The sequence below is a fragment of the Physeter macrocephalus genome, chromosome 7 (assembly GCF_002837175.3).
Source record: "Physeter macrocephalus isolate SW-GA chromosome 7, ASM283717v5, whole genome shotgun sequence".
Classification (NCBI taxonomy): Eukaryota; Metazoa; Chordata; class Mammalia; order Artiodactyla; family Physeteridae; genus Physeter; species Physeter macrocephalus.
The window spans coordinates 8980867-8999738 of NC_041220.1; the positions used below are offsets into that span (position 1 = coordinate 8980867).

The 18872-nt window shown below is 41.4% G+C and overlaps 1 protein-coding gene across 1 annotated transcript in view; it reads right to left on the reverse strand.

The window, feature by feature from the left end:
* Nucleotides 1-18872, reverse strand: part of ABCG2 (ATP binding cassette subfamily G member 2 (JR blood group)) — a 156962-nt gene that overhangs the window by 41085 nt on the left and 97005 nt on the right. The window contains exon 3 of the mRNA XM_028492100.2: nt 808-1029. Coding sequence (XP_028347901.1) covers nt 808-1010 — 203 coding nt within the window. The 5' untranslated portion in view covers nt 1011-1029. The remainder of the gene's footprint in view (nt 1-807; nt 1030-18872) is intronic.

Sequence of the window (18872 nt, forward strand, 5' to 3'; positions counted from 1 at the left end):
ATCTCCATTGTTTCCTCCCCACCCACATCCAAAAAATTTCTCCCCTATTTGTCATTTCCCAGCCCTCTGGAAGCAGCTGGCTGCCAGTAACAGAAAAGACCACAGTCCCATATAATGCATCCAGAAGACATGAGAAATATCTGATTCCATGTAGGTTTGTAGCCGTACCTGGCCAAAGGGCTCTTATAAAACCGCTCCTCCAGGCTTGGAAAGCCAAAAAAGTTGCTTCCTTTGTCTAGGAATAATTATTTCCCCTATTAAACAAAAAAATTAACAAAACACATAGGCCACGCTACCTAAGCAAACCTAGATTCACCCCCTACTCCACAGAGAGGTAGACTCCAGCTCAATTCTCTGGAAATCAGAAAAACATTAAAACCCTGAAGGCTATAATATATGAAAGAGAGATACCTGGGACCCAGTGGATTCTATCTGAATGCTCATTTCTCTCCCCACTCTACAGCCCACTCCACCACCATGTGATGAATTAGTTGCTGGATGAGGAGAATAAAAAGCATAGTTTTATGTTGACTTGGATTCTAAAATATAAATAAGCGTATTAATTTGGATCCTAAATTCTCTTACCACTTTGGACTTCAACAGCATAACTTAAGCTAAGCTATAGTTGTCTTATACTTACATATACCTAACATGTGATCCAACCGTTTCACTGCTAGTTTAGCCAAATGAAACGAAAGCATGTGTCCGTATATCTGTGTAAACTTGTACACCTTTATCTGCAATAAGCAAAACCTGCAAAGTTCACTGCATGTCAATGAACCTATTTAAATAAAAGTTCATGCATACTTGACATTCTTTAGTATTTCTTTCTCAACTGTTTTCTGACGCAGTAGAAAGCCACTCTTCACTTTTACTTGATAGCAGATGTTATGAAAACTTAACACAGCTCCTCCAGTAAACGTCTTCAGGTCATTGGAGGTTGTCTCCGGGATGCAACTGGTGTTTCTTTCTGACATTGGGACAGAAACTTGGTAACTATTGGAAGACATCTGGAGTGTGTCTGCCTTCCTGTAGAGGGTAAAGCAACAGTAAGTTGACAGTAAATGAGACTGTAAACAGTAGTTAAGAGTACACTTAAAACAATTCGGTTTGGGTACAAACTTCCAGTTATAAAATAAGTTAAGTCCTGAGGATATAATCTGCAGCATGGTGACTCTAGCTAACAATACCGTACTGTAGATCTGAAAGTTGCTAAGAGAGATCTTAAAAGTTCTCATCATAAGAAGAAAAAATGTGTGACTCTGGTGTGTGACGGATATTAAGTAGACTTACTGTGGTGATCATTTCACAGTATATACAAATTTTAAGTCATTATATTGTACGCCTGAAACTAATATAATGTTACGTGTCAATTATATCTCAATTTAAATTCTAAATAGACACCAAAAAAAATTTTAAGGTAAAATGCCTCATTGGTCATTTTTATACTGATTACATGTTTAAGTAAAAATATTTTGCATATACTGGATTCAATGAAATCTATTTTAAAAAATTTTAAACAAGGGCATTGTAAACCTCAATGCAATAAATAGCTCCATTTCCAATAAAAAGGCCACATCACAGCAATAAGAACAACCTTGAAACCTATATTAGGGAGGCAGACACAACTCTGAATACATACACTCCAATTAGGTGTCAATTAAACATCTAATAAGTAAATAGGGAGAGCATGAAAATTTCTCAAAACTCATGAAGCAGGAAAAAGATGAACGGGAGTTAGATCTAACTTGAAAAGTATATTACGACACGACTCAAGATCAGGGACAGACCACGTGATCACCATCACCCCGTCTTCGTTTGAGCCTACGACATAGTTATTACAAAAAGGGGGTTGGCCAGGCAGTCAGGGATAAGAGAGATTTATTTGAATTTAAAGCTCCAGACTTGGGCAAGACGGGAAAAAAGATGCAGACCTACTAGAGAATGGGCTTGAGGACACGGGGAGAGGGAAGGGTAAGCTGGGACGGAGTGAGAGAGTGGCATGGACATATATACACTACCAAATGTAAAACAGCTAGTGGGAAGCAACCGCATAGCACAGGGAGATCAGCTCAGTGCTCTGTGACCACCTAGAGGGGTGGGGTAGGGAGGGTGGGAGGGAGACGCAAGAGGGAGGAGATATGGGGATAGATGTATATGTATAGCTGATTCACTCTGTTATACAGCAGAAACTAACACACCATTGTAAAGCAGTTATACTCCAATAAAGATGTTTAAAATGAATGAATGAATGAATAAATAAAGCAAGCAAGCTCCAGACTTCAGGCGGCCTCGGGGCCGGGCTCGGTGGTTCAGCACCGGCTGATGCCTGGTGGGTGCCGGAAACAGTGGGCCCTGTCAGGCCGCAAGGCTTCACCTCTTGGTATTGCCCGCAATCGACACGTGAAGCATCTGCTGATGCAAAGCTGTCTACACAGCGGGTCTGGCCCCGGTAATCTGCCTCATTCGTGAGTTCCCGCCTGGGTTAGGCGCTGCGCTGGGCAGCTAGTTAAAACGGCGAAGGGCGGGGCTCCTAGTCCTCGGAGCTGGCCTTCTGCAGAGGCAAGACTTTCCAACGCCAGCGGCGGCCCACGAGCGTGGAGAACGTGTGGGCTTTAGGGATGCTTGCAGCAAGCTCAAGTTGCAGCTTTCCCACTGGTCGCTAGTGACCACAGACATGTTCCTTTAACCTCTGAAAGTGTTACCTTATCCGTAAAAAGGAGACTGACAGTTTGTGCTCTAGGATTGTGTGATTTACATGAGAGAACCTGTGTGAAGTACACGGTACACTTTTGGCAGGCCGTGGATGTGTAGTAAGTGTTGGTGGTTTTTGTCTGCCTCCCTGGGCGTCATAACAAGTGCGATCGAACCGGTACAAGAAGATGGTCCTTCCTTCCCATTAGATTAGTGATTTTTATCTTCATCAAGGTGTTGAAATGCTTTCGGAAGGAATAAAATTTGCTGCCGGTTTCAGCCTATGACTTGCTTTAGCCTGTTCACTGAATCTTCCTAAAAGATATATGTGCTCAGAAATCAACTCACCGTCCCTATTTTATACTTTGTGGAGTGCTTGATGCTGGGCCCTGGACCTCACTCAGTGCCGGGCAGGGTCCTGAGAACTTACTAACCTTGTTCCTCTGTCCGTGCTGTGAGACACAGCACACATTGTCATCCCTTCATGTCTGATGAAGAAATTAGGCTGCGGAGGAGAGAGAACTGGACCAGGGTCACACAGCTGACAGCGGTTACAGCTGACATCTGTTAAATGCTTTCTGTGTGCCAGGCACTGTGAAAATGTTTTTTTTTGTAAACATGTATCATTTAATCCTTGCTACTCTGAGTTAGGTTTTATGGTAGTGACTGAGCTGGATTTTGAACCCGTATCATTCTATTTTTGTTTTTTCTAAAATAATTAAAAATTGAAGAAAAATTACATTCTAAAACATTTTTAGTGTCATGTATGTGGAATGTCACGGGGAATGTGAAAGTGATACCTGTGATGACAGGTGTCATGATGATATGAAACATCAACGAAAACCAAGATTTTATTTATGAAGAAAGTATTTGTATTGAATACCCCCAGGCCATGTTTTTAGTTATCACTGGGAACTGTTCTTTGGGTTTCAGGGCCTGTTTGGAGTTCCTAAGCTCAGCGCCCCAGAAGGATTCCGTGTCGCCCGGGAGAAGGCCTTGAGGAAAACAGAGCAGCTGGTGGGCCGCGTGCGCTCCGCGCCGCCGGGGCCCCAGACCGTGCTCATCTTTGACGAGCTCTCGGACTCCTTGTGCAGGCTGGCCGACTTGGTAAGACGCCGGGCATGGGCCGCAGACCACCTCTCACTTTAGCAAGTTAAGCTCAGTTTATTAGGTTCAGTATTGGACTATAATGTTAGGAATGTCTGAGAGAGCTCTCTCAAATGTCTGTTTGAGAGCTCTTGGGTGTAATCTGTTATAGTGAAGCGTGCTGTGTAATGGGAAGAATGTTCAGGAAAGGTCAGATTTAGTACTCATACTTTAATACGTATATTTAATAAAATAGATATGTAACATGTAATGAAAGAATAATTACGCACGTGGCAAAGATTCTTCGTGTGACAAAGGTTCTTCATTTATGAAAATATCTACCAAAATTCTAATAGGACATTTACCTGTACATTTACAATAAAATTAATCTCATAAAAAAAAAAAAAAAAGCTCCAGACTTTATATGCTCCTTCAATCAACTAGGAAGATAAACTCTAAACTTCTTTGGAATGACAAAATCATTTCCTTAATGAGCAAACATACTTGAATTCTAGGAAGGTTTCGAATTATGTACAAAAATGATGGAAAAATCAAACCAGTAGTTAAGCAGTTAAAGAATTTAAAACAAAAAGTAAGTATTAAATTTACAAATGAAGGGACTTCCACGGTGGTGCAGTGGATAAGACTCTACGCTCCCAACGCAGGGGGCCCGGTTCAATCCCTGGTCAGGGAACTAGATCCCACACGCATGCCGCAGCTAAGACCCAGTGAAACCAAATAAATAAAATCAGTAAAAAAGCTCCAGACTTTATATGCTCCTTCAATCAACTAGGAAGATAAACTCTAAACTTCTTTGGAATGACAAAATCATTTCCTTAATGAGCAAACATACTTGAATTCTAGGAAGGTTTCGAATTATGTACAAAAATGATGGAAAAATCAAACCAGTAGTTAAGCAGTTAAAGAATTTAAAACAAAAAGTAAGTATTAAATTTACAAATGAAGGGACTTCCACGGTGGTGCAGTGGATAAGACTCTACGCTCCCAACGCAGGGGGCCCGGTTCAATCCCTGGTCAGGGAACTAGATCCCACACGCATGCCGCAGCTAAGACCCAGTGAAACCAAATAAATAAAATCAGTAAAAAATTTATAAATGAAGTTTAAAATATTTCATTAAACAAATTTTAAAAGGCCCCTTTAAAGGATTTAGAGTAAGACCTTAAAGTGAACTTAACACCTTGTGAAACAGGTTTGAAATGTGAAACTTCCATAAAACTAGTTTTAATTTTTTTTTTTTTTTTTTTTTTTTTTTTTTTGTGGTATGCGGGCCTCCCTCTGTTGTGGCCTCTCCCGTTGCGGAGCACAGGCTCCGGACGCGCAGGCTCAGCGGCCATGGCTCACGGGCCCAGCCGCTCCGCGGCACGTGGGATCCTCCCAGGCCGGGGCGCGAACCCGGTTCCCCTGCATCGACAGGCGGACGCGCAACCACTGCGCCACCAGGGAAGCCCTAGTTTTAATTTTTAAAAGTCAAAATAATCCATGAAGAACTTTCTCTCTGGCTATGGTAGAGTAGCTGGTCCAAACCAATCATTCTCCTAAGGACAACTGTAGAAGTAGACAAAATATAAGATGCAACTCTTTGAAGAGCGCTCTCTAATGAGAGCAAGCAAAGCAGCCAGGGCTTCAGCAGCCAAATTCTTGGAAAGGAGGGAAGATGAAGGGCACAGCCAGCATTCTGTGCCCTTTCCCCTTGAGGCAAATTGCACATACATGGGGCAAAACTCAGGAAAACCAGGCAGAAAGAAGCTGCTAGAGGACAAAAAGCTAAACAAATATTTAAGTAGCCTCTCAGTGTTAGGGAGACCAAGTTTGGAGCTGTGAGCCTACCAGTTGAAAACCTGAAGTTTTTGAGATCCCAGCAGGCCTATGACCTGGAAATATGGGCAACCCAGAAACAGATCAGCTTCTACTCAATCAAAGTGATCCACTCATACTTTGCTATAAGAAACTTAAATCACTCTGAAACTTATTATCGTCCAAATTTTCAATCAAAAATTACCAAGCATGCCAGAAAATAAGACCTAATGTTCCAAAACAAGAAAATAGAAACAGACCCATAGATATTACAGATTGGAGTCATCAGACATCTGCATTAAAATAACTGAGTGAGGGCTTCCCTGGTGGCGCAGTGGTTGAGAGTCCGCCTGCCGATGCAGGGCACACGGGTTCGTGCCCCGGTCCGGGAAGATCCCACGTGCCGTGGAGCGGCTGGGCCCGTGAGCCATGGCCGCTGAGCCTGCGCGACCGGAGCCTGTGCTCCGCAACGGGAGAGGCCACAACAGTGAGAGGTCCGCGTACCGCAAAAAAAAAAAAAAAAAAAAAACCAAAACTGAGTGATACATCTAAGAAAATAAATGAAAAGATAGACTACCACCAAAGAACCAGAACCTGTATTTTTTTTAAAAAAATCAATAGATGAGTTTATTAGCAGTTTAGACACAGATGAGGAAAGAATTAGTGAACTGGTAGGCTGGTATGTAGAAAACATACAGATGGAAGAGTGTATGAAAATTCCACGTACCACCATGGAAAAGAAAACAAAAACAAAACAACTCCAGACGGAAAAAGTAGGCTTTTTTACTACATAAAAGAGATAAGAAACATATGAGATGTGGAGAAAAAGGTCTGGCATACATGTAACTGGAGACCTGGAAGAGAGAGAAAAATGGAGCAGCATCAATATTTGAAGAAATACTGGCCACGCATTTTCCAAAACTGATGAAGGTATCAAGCCACAGATTGAAAAAGTTCTAGGAACACCAAAGCAGGATACATACAAGAAAACCATGCCTGAGAATATCACAGTAGAACTGCCCCCAAACCAAAATAATCTGTAATTGTTCCTGTACCCCCAAACTGCTCTATTGTTGTCACACTTAAAACACTATTCAATCTTGGAAACTGCAAAAGTAGGAAACCACTTAGAGACTGGTCCCAGGAAATTAGCGGGGCTTAGCTTTCATCTGTGAACACAATGAATGGTAATAATTAGCTAAAATCCTACTCTCTTAAAGCAGTGAAAGAGAAGGCTCAAGGTACAAGTAATCTAGAGACCTTACATCTTGACTTTATGAACTTCTTAAGCCATCCCCCATGCCTTCAAAAGCCAAACTATGCCAGTCTGATGCGAGCAATTGCTTCTCCAGCCTCCATCCCCATTTGATGTTCAGCCACCGAAGATACTTTCTAACCCTCTCCCAAGGCTCATTAAGAGAATCAAATAACATACCACTTGAATGTAAATAGGTCATTGGCTCAAGATAGACATTCACACAAAATTTTTGTGAGATTTTCTGCTAATAAAAGGCAGCAAGTGGAACTAAAGTACCCAAGAAAGACTATCCACGCCCGTCCATCTATCCATCCGTCCAAGAGAGAGGGCTAAAGCTTATAAATACAATGACAATTTTAGAAGTGTGTGCATACCGAGTTTGCCTTCACCGTGATGGGCTTAAGTTTGTGATTCACACTGCTAGGAGGTGCTGGATTCCTCACTAGGATTCTAATAATCTTCCTCAGGAAGACAACAGGGTCTTAGTTATTCATGTGTCACAACTCAAGAGATTAGCAGGCATAACTAAGGTACACCATCCAGCTGAAGCACATTATACCAAAAAACAAACTTATTTCTAACACCAATACGGAACAACATATTACTCTAAGATGAAACAAAATACTGACAGTAATGATTACAAAATTTTAAAAATACAATGTCTCAGGGCTTCCCTGGTGGCGCAGTGGTTAAGAATCCACCTGCCAACGCAGGGGACACAGTTGGAGCCCTGCTCCGGGAAGATCCCACATGCCGTGGAGCAACTAAGCCCACGCACCACAGTTACTGAGCCTGCGCTCTAGAGCCCGCGTGCCACAGCTACTGAAGCCCGTGTGCCTAGAGCCCGTGCTCCGCAACAAGGGAAGCCACCGCGGTGAGAAGCCCGCGCGCCACAACGAAGAGTAGCCCCCGCTCGCCGCAACCAGAGAGAGCCCGTGCGCAGCAACAAAGACCCAACACAGCCAAAAATAAATAAATGAATTAATAAATTTATTAAAAACAAAAAAAAGAAACAATAGTGCAACCCTGGGGCAGGGTCCTGGTTCCTCCTCAAGGGATATATATTACAATATCTTTGAGCTCTTCTACAGGAACTGAGGCCCCCCCCCCCCCACCTGGCTGGACAATGGTAACTTCAGGCTGAGCACTAGATTCCTGGAGCACTGCCCTGATACCTCACCACCAACCAATCAGAGGAACGTCACACACCCTGCAGCCCTCACCCCAAATTTTGCCTATAAAAACACTTCTCTGAAAACCATCAGGGAGTTCCAGTCTTTTGAGCACAAAATGCCCGTTCTCCTTGCTTGGCCCTTGCAATAAACCTTCCTCTGCTCCAAACTCCGAGGTTTCAGTTTGTTTGACCTCACTGTACGTTGGGCAACTGAACCTGCATGTGGCAACACCTTAAACCACACAGGTTTGAACTGTGCAGGTAACACTTCTATGTGGATTTCTTTTCCATAACTCTATGAGAAATTTTCTTAAAGATCTGCAACAATTTGAAAAGACTTGCAAACTATGTAGCCTAGAAACATTGAAAAAAAATGAAGTTAGGTATGTCATGAATGCATCAAATATATGTAAATATACATGTAACATACAAAATATGTGTTAAGTTTTGGAGGAGTCAAAAGTTATACATGGATTTCTGACTGTTTGGGGGTGCGTCCCTAACCCCTGCTATTCATTTTTCCTTTTGCATTCTGACAAAATTTGTAAGGATTTTGCCCAAATTTGTCTTAATCTGTGACAGAAAACTGACACTTCTAGAAAATGTTTGGTCAAATTGCGAGGAAAAATGAAGAGTCAGACTAAGTGCAACTTACACATATGTTACATCCCAAGTTTCTTAATCTCTGGATCAGCAGTTTCCCGGATGAAATTGTGATGTTCCCTCCAAAGGCTGCTCGTAAAATGCTACCTAACACCCATCATCAAACGAAAGGGATTCGAGTTTCTCCAGCCCTTAAATGTACTAGCCAGTAACCCTGGAGGCATTGCTTAGCCTCTCTAAGCCTGTTTCTCATCTGCTGAATTAAAATCCATTCACTAATACTCATTAGACGTCTACTACGTGACAGGCACTGGGGATACAGGAGTGAACAAAACAAAAACATACAAACTTCCCTGCCATCAATGAGGTTATGTGTGAAAAATGTCAGGGTCAACCGTGCAAAAGAGACAAAAATAAAGCAGAAGAGAAGAAGGGGTCAGGGGAGGGCTTTCCAATGAGGCCTTTGAGCAGAAACCTGAGGGTGGCTCTCGGGAGGCGTGACACCAAGTCCAAGTGTCAGTCTAAGGAAGAGCAAGGCCCGCGGGGCTGACGCAGAGGGAGGGAGAGTGTAGGATAGGGAGTCAGATGTTCGGGTCAGCTCTGGCAGCGCCCGCGCCTCGGGCCACTTCAAGAACTTCGGCCTTGGCTCCAAATGAGACGGGAAGGCACCAGAAGGTTCTGGGTGGCACAATGACAAAATCGAACTATGTTTAAAAAGATCACTCTGACCTGGGGATGGGGGCGCGGGGGAACAGAGCAGGGAGACCACCTAGAGGCTACTGCAGCCATCCAAGAGCCAGGATGGGAACACTGTCCTGCACCCCTCCTCCCAGCCTATGACAGCTGGGCGTGTTTTGCCCTAGAGACACTACCAGACACGAGACAAGCACTCAGAAACTGTAAGTAAGAAGAGTACCTGGTTTCTAAGGAAGGGTGAATTCAGATATACATCTTAGGATGCCAGGAGTACCTCCGGTCTGCAGCCCTTTACCCACAAGAAGGGGGGGCTGGGGGGATGGGGAAGGCCCAGGACTCCAGCGGGCAGAAGGCACCTACTGCCACAGCGAGGTCACGGCCAGTGGAGGGTTTATAGCGAGTCTCTGCTGTCCGCCCCGTTCCAAAAGGACCCCACTTCGCCCGACTCTGCCCAGGCAGGGAAAAGCAGGGGCAAGTGTAACGGTCCAGCCTCAGGCCCACGGAAGCCCACTTACGTTCACGTCTTACCTTGATACTCATCTTACATTTACGTTTACACTCACACTCACTTACGCTTGAGAGGGAACTGACAGATGGGGACAGGGAATGCCGCCTGCCGTCTCAGGAAACAAGGGGTGCTGCCTGTCATTGCAGCACACCAGGCTCTGGCCACCCGCCACCGCAGCCGCCACCCCCATACCTCCGGACGCCCCTCCACCAAGCCCCCAAGGGGCACACCGAGGGGAAATTAGAGAAAAAGAGGAAGCACTGTGTGCTCTGGGCACTGGCCCGAGACAGTTCATATGCATATCTAAGGAATCATTACAATGAGCCCAGATGCTGGTATCTTCCCATACTTCGAAAAGCACTGAAATCATTAACGTGTGATGTCTGTTTCTTGTGACTATCAGTTGTCTTTGATGTCTGACTACACGGTTTGGTTTTTGTTTTTGTTTTTGTTGTTGTTGTTGTTTTTCAGCAAAAACTCCTAAGTATCCTGGCTATTCCCTTATCTCTTTGGAGCAGCTCCTCAGAGCTCTCCGAGAGGCTGTCTCCTGAGCTTCAGTCTTCAGTAAGGTCCTCAAATAAAACTTAACTTGCAACTTTTAGGTTGTGCGTTTTTCTTCAGTCGACCGTTTCAGTGAACAACAAAGGGACCCAAAGCAGACTTCTCTCCTTCGCCTGAACTCTATGAGGATCTGGAAGCCTTGGTACCAGCAAAGGCCTCCTGTGCCCGGCCGCCTCCAGACGAATTTAGGTTAAGTCTCTTCTGGGTCTTGGATTTCCTATTACTGGCTGATGATCCTAAGCATTATTTGGGGGTGGATAAACTCCTCGCTGGAAGAGTAGACTTTCCCTGAACTTAGTTTCAAGAAGAGGTACCTGGGTCACCCCAGATGAATGACACTGGAAAGATTCTGCTCAGTTCGAAGAGGTGAGCCATACACCACGGTTGAGAGACACTGGGAAGATGTTATTATGTATTTGTTGCCGAAGTTATTGTGTATTTGTTGCCGATATCTCGGCTTCTGTACGCCAGTGCCGAATAGAAATACGGAGACAGAATTTAGGAGAAAAGAGAAAAAAGTGGCTTTATTTCTTTGCTAAGCCAAGAGGGGACACAGTGGGCTAGTGCCTCCAAAAACTGTGCCCCTCCTCCTCTCCACCACCACCGGGGAATCGGAGAAGATTTTATATGCGGGGCTCGCAGTCTGTGGTATATGATAAGGATCAAAGTAGTGAAGGTCCTGCATTCTTTTTCTCCTTGCATTACTTCAAAACAGTCATCGTGGCGTCAGGCGGCCTGGTAATTGCGTCCGTCTGTCTCCGGTCTGTCTCTGGTTTATTGGCCTGCGAGACCTTCTTTCTGAAATGCAAAAGCTACAGGGGGTGGTTTGCGGCCAGGGAGCATAGGGAATTTACATGAAGTTAGAGGGAGTGACCTGCGCAGGATGGAACTCACACAGAGTCAGGGGTGACAGGGGCAGGATGTAATTGACATAGGGTCAGAGGATGATAGGTTAGCTTTGTGAAGTACCAGGCTAGTTACAGACACTACAGATTAGTAACAGTTAAAATAAAACAAGGAGTGATGAACTCTTTCAGGCCAGGTTATGTTTCTTCTCTAGCCTGTTCACTGTCCCCTTTACTTTCCTTGTTCTCAGGAGAGGAAAAATTTCATTTCTATTTTTGCTGCAACATACACATACAGAATTTATTCCTACAAGTACCCGCTTAGTTGGGAATTAAAGGAAATCTCACCCGAAAAATGGCCAAATTGGGAGTATTCTAACATTCCAAAATGAATGTTAAAAGAACCCCAATTAATTCTTTTAACATTCCAAAATTAACTAACTAAAAACATTCTAGCTGTGTGTGCAGCTACAAAAAGCCAGCTTGGTAAAACATCTTTTCAGAATTCCGACCTTAAAGGGACAAAAGCCCTTCTAGGAGGAATTTGCATTTCTCTCCCTGGGTCTTTGAGATACTGTAAATGTTCTACCTGATCTTCCTATGCCTTTCCCCCCCCCCCCCCCCCCCCCCCCCCCCCCCCCCCCCCCCCCCCCCTGCCTTTCCCCACCCCCACCCCCACCCACCCACCCCCCGTGTTTTGAGAGCACTGACAATGGCCAGACAATGGATCTTTTAAATTGGAGACACTCCTAAATTGGTAAATTTTTAGAGGGCTCTCACTATAAACAGCTGTTTTATTCGTACCGGTGAAAAGACCAAAGCAGAAAGTAAATACAAAAAAATATAACGGCTAACCTTAACAACTCCCTTAGTTTAAAACAAATAAACAGCAACAACAAAAAAACCGTTTGGGAAGCTGCATCTGTGGTCAGTTTCCCCTCAATGGGTCTTACAGATGCTAATATAAGCATTAGATTAATTGTTAATCAGGTTGATTAACAAGGGAATAAGAAACTGAGGGGAAAGTCTAGAGATGTCTTCCCAACAAGGTGGAAATTTTAAAGGGACTTATCCTAAAAGGATAAGTATCTCTAGATGGTTAAGAAATGGGATAAATAAAACAGACGTTAATGGGATTAAAATAAATGTTTTGATACAACACAAGGTTGGATGGCCAAAGGGACCCCCGTTGGTCTCCAATACTAAAGAGCCCCAAACAAGTCTACTCTGTTTACCCCAGTTTACAACATACATGTATTTAAAAGGCTGCTGGGGACTTCCTTGGTGGTCCAGTGGTTAAGACTCCCCCTTCTAATGCAGGGGGTGCGGGTTCCATCCCAGGTTCAATCCCTGGTCAAGGAGCTAGGTTCCCACAAGCCTCAAGGCCAAAAAACCAAAACACAAAACAGAAGCAATATTGTAACAAATTCCATAAAGACTTAAAAAAAAAAAAAAGGTCCACATCAAAAAAAAAAAAAAAAAAGTCTGCTAGAAAATTACACTGAGACACCTGACCAGCAATTGCTTGGGGCAACAGGCCGATCTCATCAAGTTGGCTCAACTCCTCGACTGGGGACCCCAAAGCCTTTTACACAAAAACAGATAAAATGGTCAGGGGATAAAAAGAAAGGTTTCTAGGGTCAACAACAAATTGGCACTTGCCAACTACCCCTACCAGGATTAAATCATGTACCGCCGCTGCAGCCGCTGACCTCCAACGCCCCCCGGAAGGAGCTCAGGGCGGAGAGCAGAAATGAGGCCCTCTGTGCTCTGGGAAAAACTGGCAGAACAGGTCTGCAGAGAGTGAGATATTTTCAGGGGCCGATTTTATGAGCACAATTCTTGTATTTCCTCACATCTAGAAAAGCGCCCAAATCCTTCATGGTGACGTCTGCTCGTGACTAGCAGCACCTTCTCCTGAACATACGTGCTTGACTGCATATATCCCCCTTCACCAAAATCACATATACACTGACCTCCCGCCCCCTCTACCCCCACCCCCACCCCCGCCTCTTTGGAGCAGTTTCTCAGAGCTCTGTGAAATACTGTCAACCGGGCTGCAGTCCTCATTTTGCCCCAAATAAAACTTAACTCCAACACTCACTCATGTGGTGCATTTCTTTCAAGTAGACACTGGGACTCCTTGTAAGACCACGCCTAGTTGATGGGGTCTTAATGGAGGCTAAAATTAAAGATATAAGAGTTGATAGAATTGAGATAAACGTTTATAAAAGTTGGTATATTTGAATGGGCTTTATATAAGATGGTTACATCTCTTCTACCAATTATATTATGGGATAAACATTAGGTCTCACTGGGGAAGGCTTCCCTTGCCTGGTATAAGATAGGGCATATAAATCTGCCCCTCAGGCAATATTGATTTAACATACTAAGGAAAATCAATAAGGTTATCTGAGCCCACAAAATATGAAATAAAACTGGGAGCTAATATTCAGGGACTAATAAAAACAATAATGGAGATTTTTTTTTTCTTTTGCCCCTAGGGTAAATTGCTCTGGGTTTAATTTGTACACTCAGAATCTGAGGGCCTTTGTTAAATGCCCTGTGCAAAGTTTGGAAGGCATGATAGATTGAACCCTAAAGTTCTAGAACACAGAACTCTTGATTTTCAGTGTAGCTGGAAATCTTACTGATATTAAAAAGCAAATTAAAGAAAATGTAGTTGGGCAAATCAATCTTTCAATATCATGGCAGACCGGTTCTCTGGGGAATTAAAAGCAACTGTCTTTGTCTTGCAAATCTCTACAAATCATTCATGTAAGTACAGCCCACAAGGACCTGAGACTGAGCCTAATTAGCTCAATCAGGTAGAACCTGAACCCCCTTCCCTCCACCGAAGAAGAAGAAAAAAATTTTTTAAAAAAGGTAAAAAGAAGAGGGGCTTTGTTAAACTCAAACTGCTGGAAAGGCTCCCTCACCAGATCTAATTCACAGCCTCCTTCAGGATTTATCAAGGACAGATACAAATCTTAAAAATCTTTTCCACAATAGTGAAAAGCTTTAGTCATCTGAGCAAATAAATTTAACTTACTCCAAATATTACTTATAAACTAGTAAGTTTATAACGTAATAACTGATTCATGACTAAGTTTTGAAATGAAGCTATAAGATCTCTATGTCTGTTTATATGTCCGTGTGTACATTATACATATGTCCATACCTCCAGATAATATTATCAAAATTAACTTTATAAAAGACCTGTATTTAATTGACTTAAAAGTAAGCACTTACAAATTGACTGTTTTTAAATATAATAAAAAACTAACCCAAATTTCAAGTTCATGTGATCTGGGAAATATTCAATATTAAGTTAATATCCAGTTTTAAAGTTTAAATTTGTGGTTTAATGAACACGGAGATGTCTTACTTTTATTACACCTAGGTTTACTAAAAGTTAAATAGATCATATTATCTCTGATTTAAATTCATCAAGAAAAATATCTTGAAATGATGGCTGACTTGGTCTAATGTCTCACGAAGTTTTCATGGGTAATCTAAACATAACTGTAATTCAATAGATTTAAATGGGGTAAGAGCTTTTAGGTAAATTCTTTAAGAATAATCATGTTTTATGGTATGTCTACTTAAAAAATAGTTTCTCCAGATTTTTGGTGACTTAAAACTTCAGAGTCTTGCTAAGTTAAATGATGGAAATTTATTAAATGTCTAGATCTTTCCCAAATAAAATAAGATACTGAAACGTTACTCAACATAGGCTGCCTTTTACGGAGAAACTAAAGATACTTAGGTTTATTAATAAAAATGTTTGATGTCACACTGAAAAATTTTCTATTAAAAAAGCACATATTTTTTAGAAATCATAAACAGTATTTGTGATTTTGCCAATCTATAGAATAATAATGTGAAAGACAGTTTATAATTGCTTATTTCTTAGTTTTCACTAGAAATTAAGGTTTTTAAAAGATTAGAATTCTGGTTAATATATGTAATTGAGACAACTAAAATTGGTAAGGAAAACATCTTTGTATGAAAGGAAAAAAGGTATATAAAGTGGAAACACATTTTGTTGAGGGATAAGAAAGTAATTTTGTCCTGGAGAGAGAGAAAGAAAGGAAAAGCGCAGGACAAAATCTGAAAGTAAAAAGAAAGTTACAGAAGGTATGTGGAAATGGAACCCTGAGAAAAGAGTTCTGTACACGGTCAGGACTGGCTAAGATTAAAATAAAGTTTAATTGAGTAAATAAATTTCAATATCAAAAGTAAGCTAGCATGATTAACATAAATATGGATCTGAAATTTAACTGAATCTTTTTATCACTGTGAACTCAATCAACAGACACTAAAATTATAACTAAAATATAGGGAGAGTGTCCAAATCTTCTGGATACTAAGGGGTCCTCTGAGCACACAAAAAGACAAGAGAAATGAAGATCTTGCCTAAAACCCTTCTTTTCAGAAGGAGAAAGGAGGCTCAACGGCTTGCCCCAAGATGGGGGGAGGTAGAAGGTGGGGAGGTGGGGGGGGGGGGGCCAGGGCCTCACAATTCATTTGAAGACATTTTGCACATCTGAAAGATACGATCTCAACACACCATTGTAAAGCAATTATACTCCAATAAAGATGTTTTAAAAAAAAAAAGGGCATTAAACCCATAAAGATAAATAAATAAATAAAATCTTTGCCCTTAAAAAAAAAAAAAAAAAAAAGAAATATCTTATTTCACTCTGTCACCCCACCTGGCTTCTAGAGCATATGGTTAATTTGTGTTAAAAATAAATAAAGGCATTTAACTTCTGCCAAAGAAAAGTGATATGAACAGATGTCCATAACATGAATATATACTGACTGGCACTTCTGATTTGAATTCAAGACTATGGGGTTTGCACATAACCACTTTTGTATTATATCTGTGTCTTCTTTCTTCCACACAAAGAATAATGATTCTCAAGACTCGGGAGATGATAGAATCTGAATATCTCATAATTTTTTCTTTGTTTTATTGCACATTACATACATAATAATTTCAGAGTAATAAAATATTAATACTACCATCACCAATATGATTACTGAAAGTTAAAAAGAAATTTTTTTCAGTGCAGCCACTATGGAAAACAGTATGGAGGTTCCTCAAAAAATTAAAAATAGGGTTGCCATATGATCCAGCAATCCCACTCCTGGGTATATACCCAGACAAGACTATAATTCGAAAAGATACATGTACCCCTATGTTCATAGCAGCACTATTTACAACAGTCAAGACATGGAAACAACCTAAATGTCCATCAACAGATGAATGGATAAAGAAGATAAAATGGTGTATGTATCCAGTGGAATATTAGCCATCAAAAAGAATGAAATAATGCCATTTGCAGCAACATGGATGGACCTAGAGATTATCATACTAAGCGAAGTAAGTCAGAAAGAGAAAGACAAATACCATATGATATCACTTATATGTGGAACCTAAAATACAATACAAATCAACATATCTATGAAACAGAAACAGACTCACAGATATAGAGAACAGACCTGTGGTTGCCAAGGGGGAGGGGACATAGGGGAGGGAAGGAATGGGAGTTTGGGATTAGCAGAGGCAAACTATTATACATAAGATGGATAACAACAAGGTCTTATTGTATAGCACAGGGAACTATATTCAATATTCTGTGACACACCATAAAGGAATAAAGAATATGAAAAAGAATATATATACACATATATATATACACACACACACACAACTGTGTCATTTTGCTGTATGTAAGAAATTAACACAACATTGTAAAATCAACTATACTTCAATAAAATTAAAAAAAAAAAAAAAAGATATGATCTCTACATATCTGCCCTTCACATATATTCAGCCATTGGTAGGGACATAGTTTAAATAAGTTAATAAGCTAAAAAAAAATCCTACTTTCTTATCAGAGCCTGAAAAAATAAAAATTAATGTGTTCATTGTTTTGTAAGCACTTATGGGTCATCATTTGAGAAAAAGTGGGAAATTTTAAAGCTCTAAACCCTGCCAATTTCATTTCTTTCCCACAAGAGACTGAACCCAAATTGGCAAATACAATCAGGGCCTCTAGAGTGTTTGAAATTTAAGGCATTACTTGCCTTGTAGAGATGCATTTGCTAGGTCACAAATCTATGCAACTTAAAAATATCAAAGCAACTCCCAGCAACACACCTAGTACCCACATCTTGGTTTCTTATAACAGCCTCCAAAACAAGGAACCAGAGTGCCTTGGAGAAATGGTTGATGCCAGGGTTGGGGCATGGAAAATACAAAAATGATCCTGGAGCATTTCATGATACCAGAAAGTAAGGAAATGCTTTTTAAAAAACGGGGATAGGGAGGTGGTATATCAAAAGGGCACAGGGGCCCACCTGAAAGAAGAGCTCCCAGTGGCCAAAGGTGGAACAATTTGAGCAGCAAATTAAATGATGACAGTATCGGATTATAACCTATATAATAAAATAAATATCCATGAGTCTGTACTGATAAAAACAGTGGAATAAATAAACGGTGAAGGAACAGCTCTTCCTTACAGAAAAATTCTCATTAATAAACATCGAAGGAATGAGAAAAACAATTTTTAAATCACCATTAGAAAAACACAGTACCATGTACATCAAGTTCCACCAATGGATGCTAAAACTAGTGAATAAAGATTTAAGGAGAGGGGCTTCCCTGGTGGCTCAGTGGTTAAGAATCCACCTGCCAACTCAGGGGACACGGGTTCGAGCCCTGGTCCAGGAAGATCCCACACGCCGTGGAGCAACTAAGCCCGTGTGCCACAACTACTGAGCCCGCGAGCCACAACTACTGAAGCCTGTGTGCCTAGAGCCCGTGCTCTACACGCAACAAGAGAAAGCACTGCAATGTGAAGCCCACGCGCCGCAACTAGAGAAAGCCGGCCCACAGCAACGAAGACCCAATGCAGCCAAAAATAAATAAATTAAATAAATTAAAAAAAAAAAAAAGATTTAAGGAGAAACAAGATATTTGCATGGTCCAAGTTTCTCTCCCAAGATATCTACTAAATACAAAAGGAAAAATGATAACTTTCCATCGGGGACCTGACAAACAGCACTTAACCAAGGTCTACATCAGTCATAAGACATCATGTACCCCTGCTATGATGCACTGGGATTACTTCTAGTATTTCTTCCCAAAATGGATATAGCTTCAATCTAGTCATGAGAAAATACTGAGTACTAACTGAGGGACATTCTACAAAATAACTGAACAGTACGCTTCAGAAGTGTCAAGGTCAGGAAAAACAACAGGACAGAAGGTTGGCGAGTTGTCATAGTTTGGAGGAAACACTAATGACACACAACAATCAGATGCAGTGTGAGCTCCCAGGCTGGATCCTGAACAGAAAAAGGGTAGTGAAAAGCCGATGAAATCCAAGTAAGTCTACAGTTTAGTTAATAGCATTTACCAACGTTAATCCATTAGTTTCGACAATGGTACTACAGTTTACGTAAGACGTTATAGGAACTCTCTGTACCATTTTTTTTTGCACCATTTCAGTAAGTCTAAAAATAATTCCAAAATAAAAAATTAAAATAAATAATGAAATAACCCCAATATTTTTCAATGTTTATAACGTGGAGGGAGAGGAGAACAGCAATTTGAT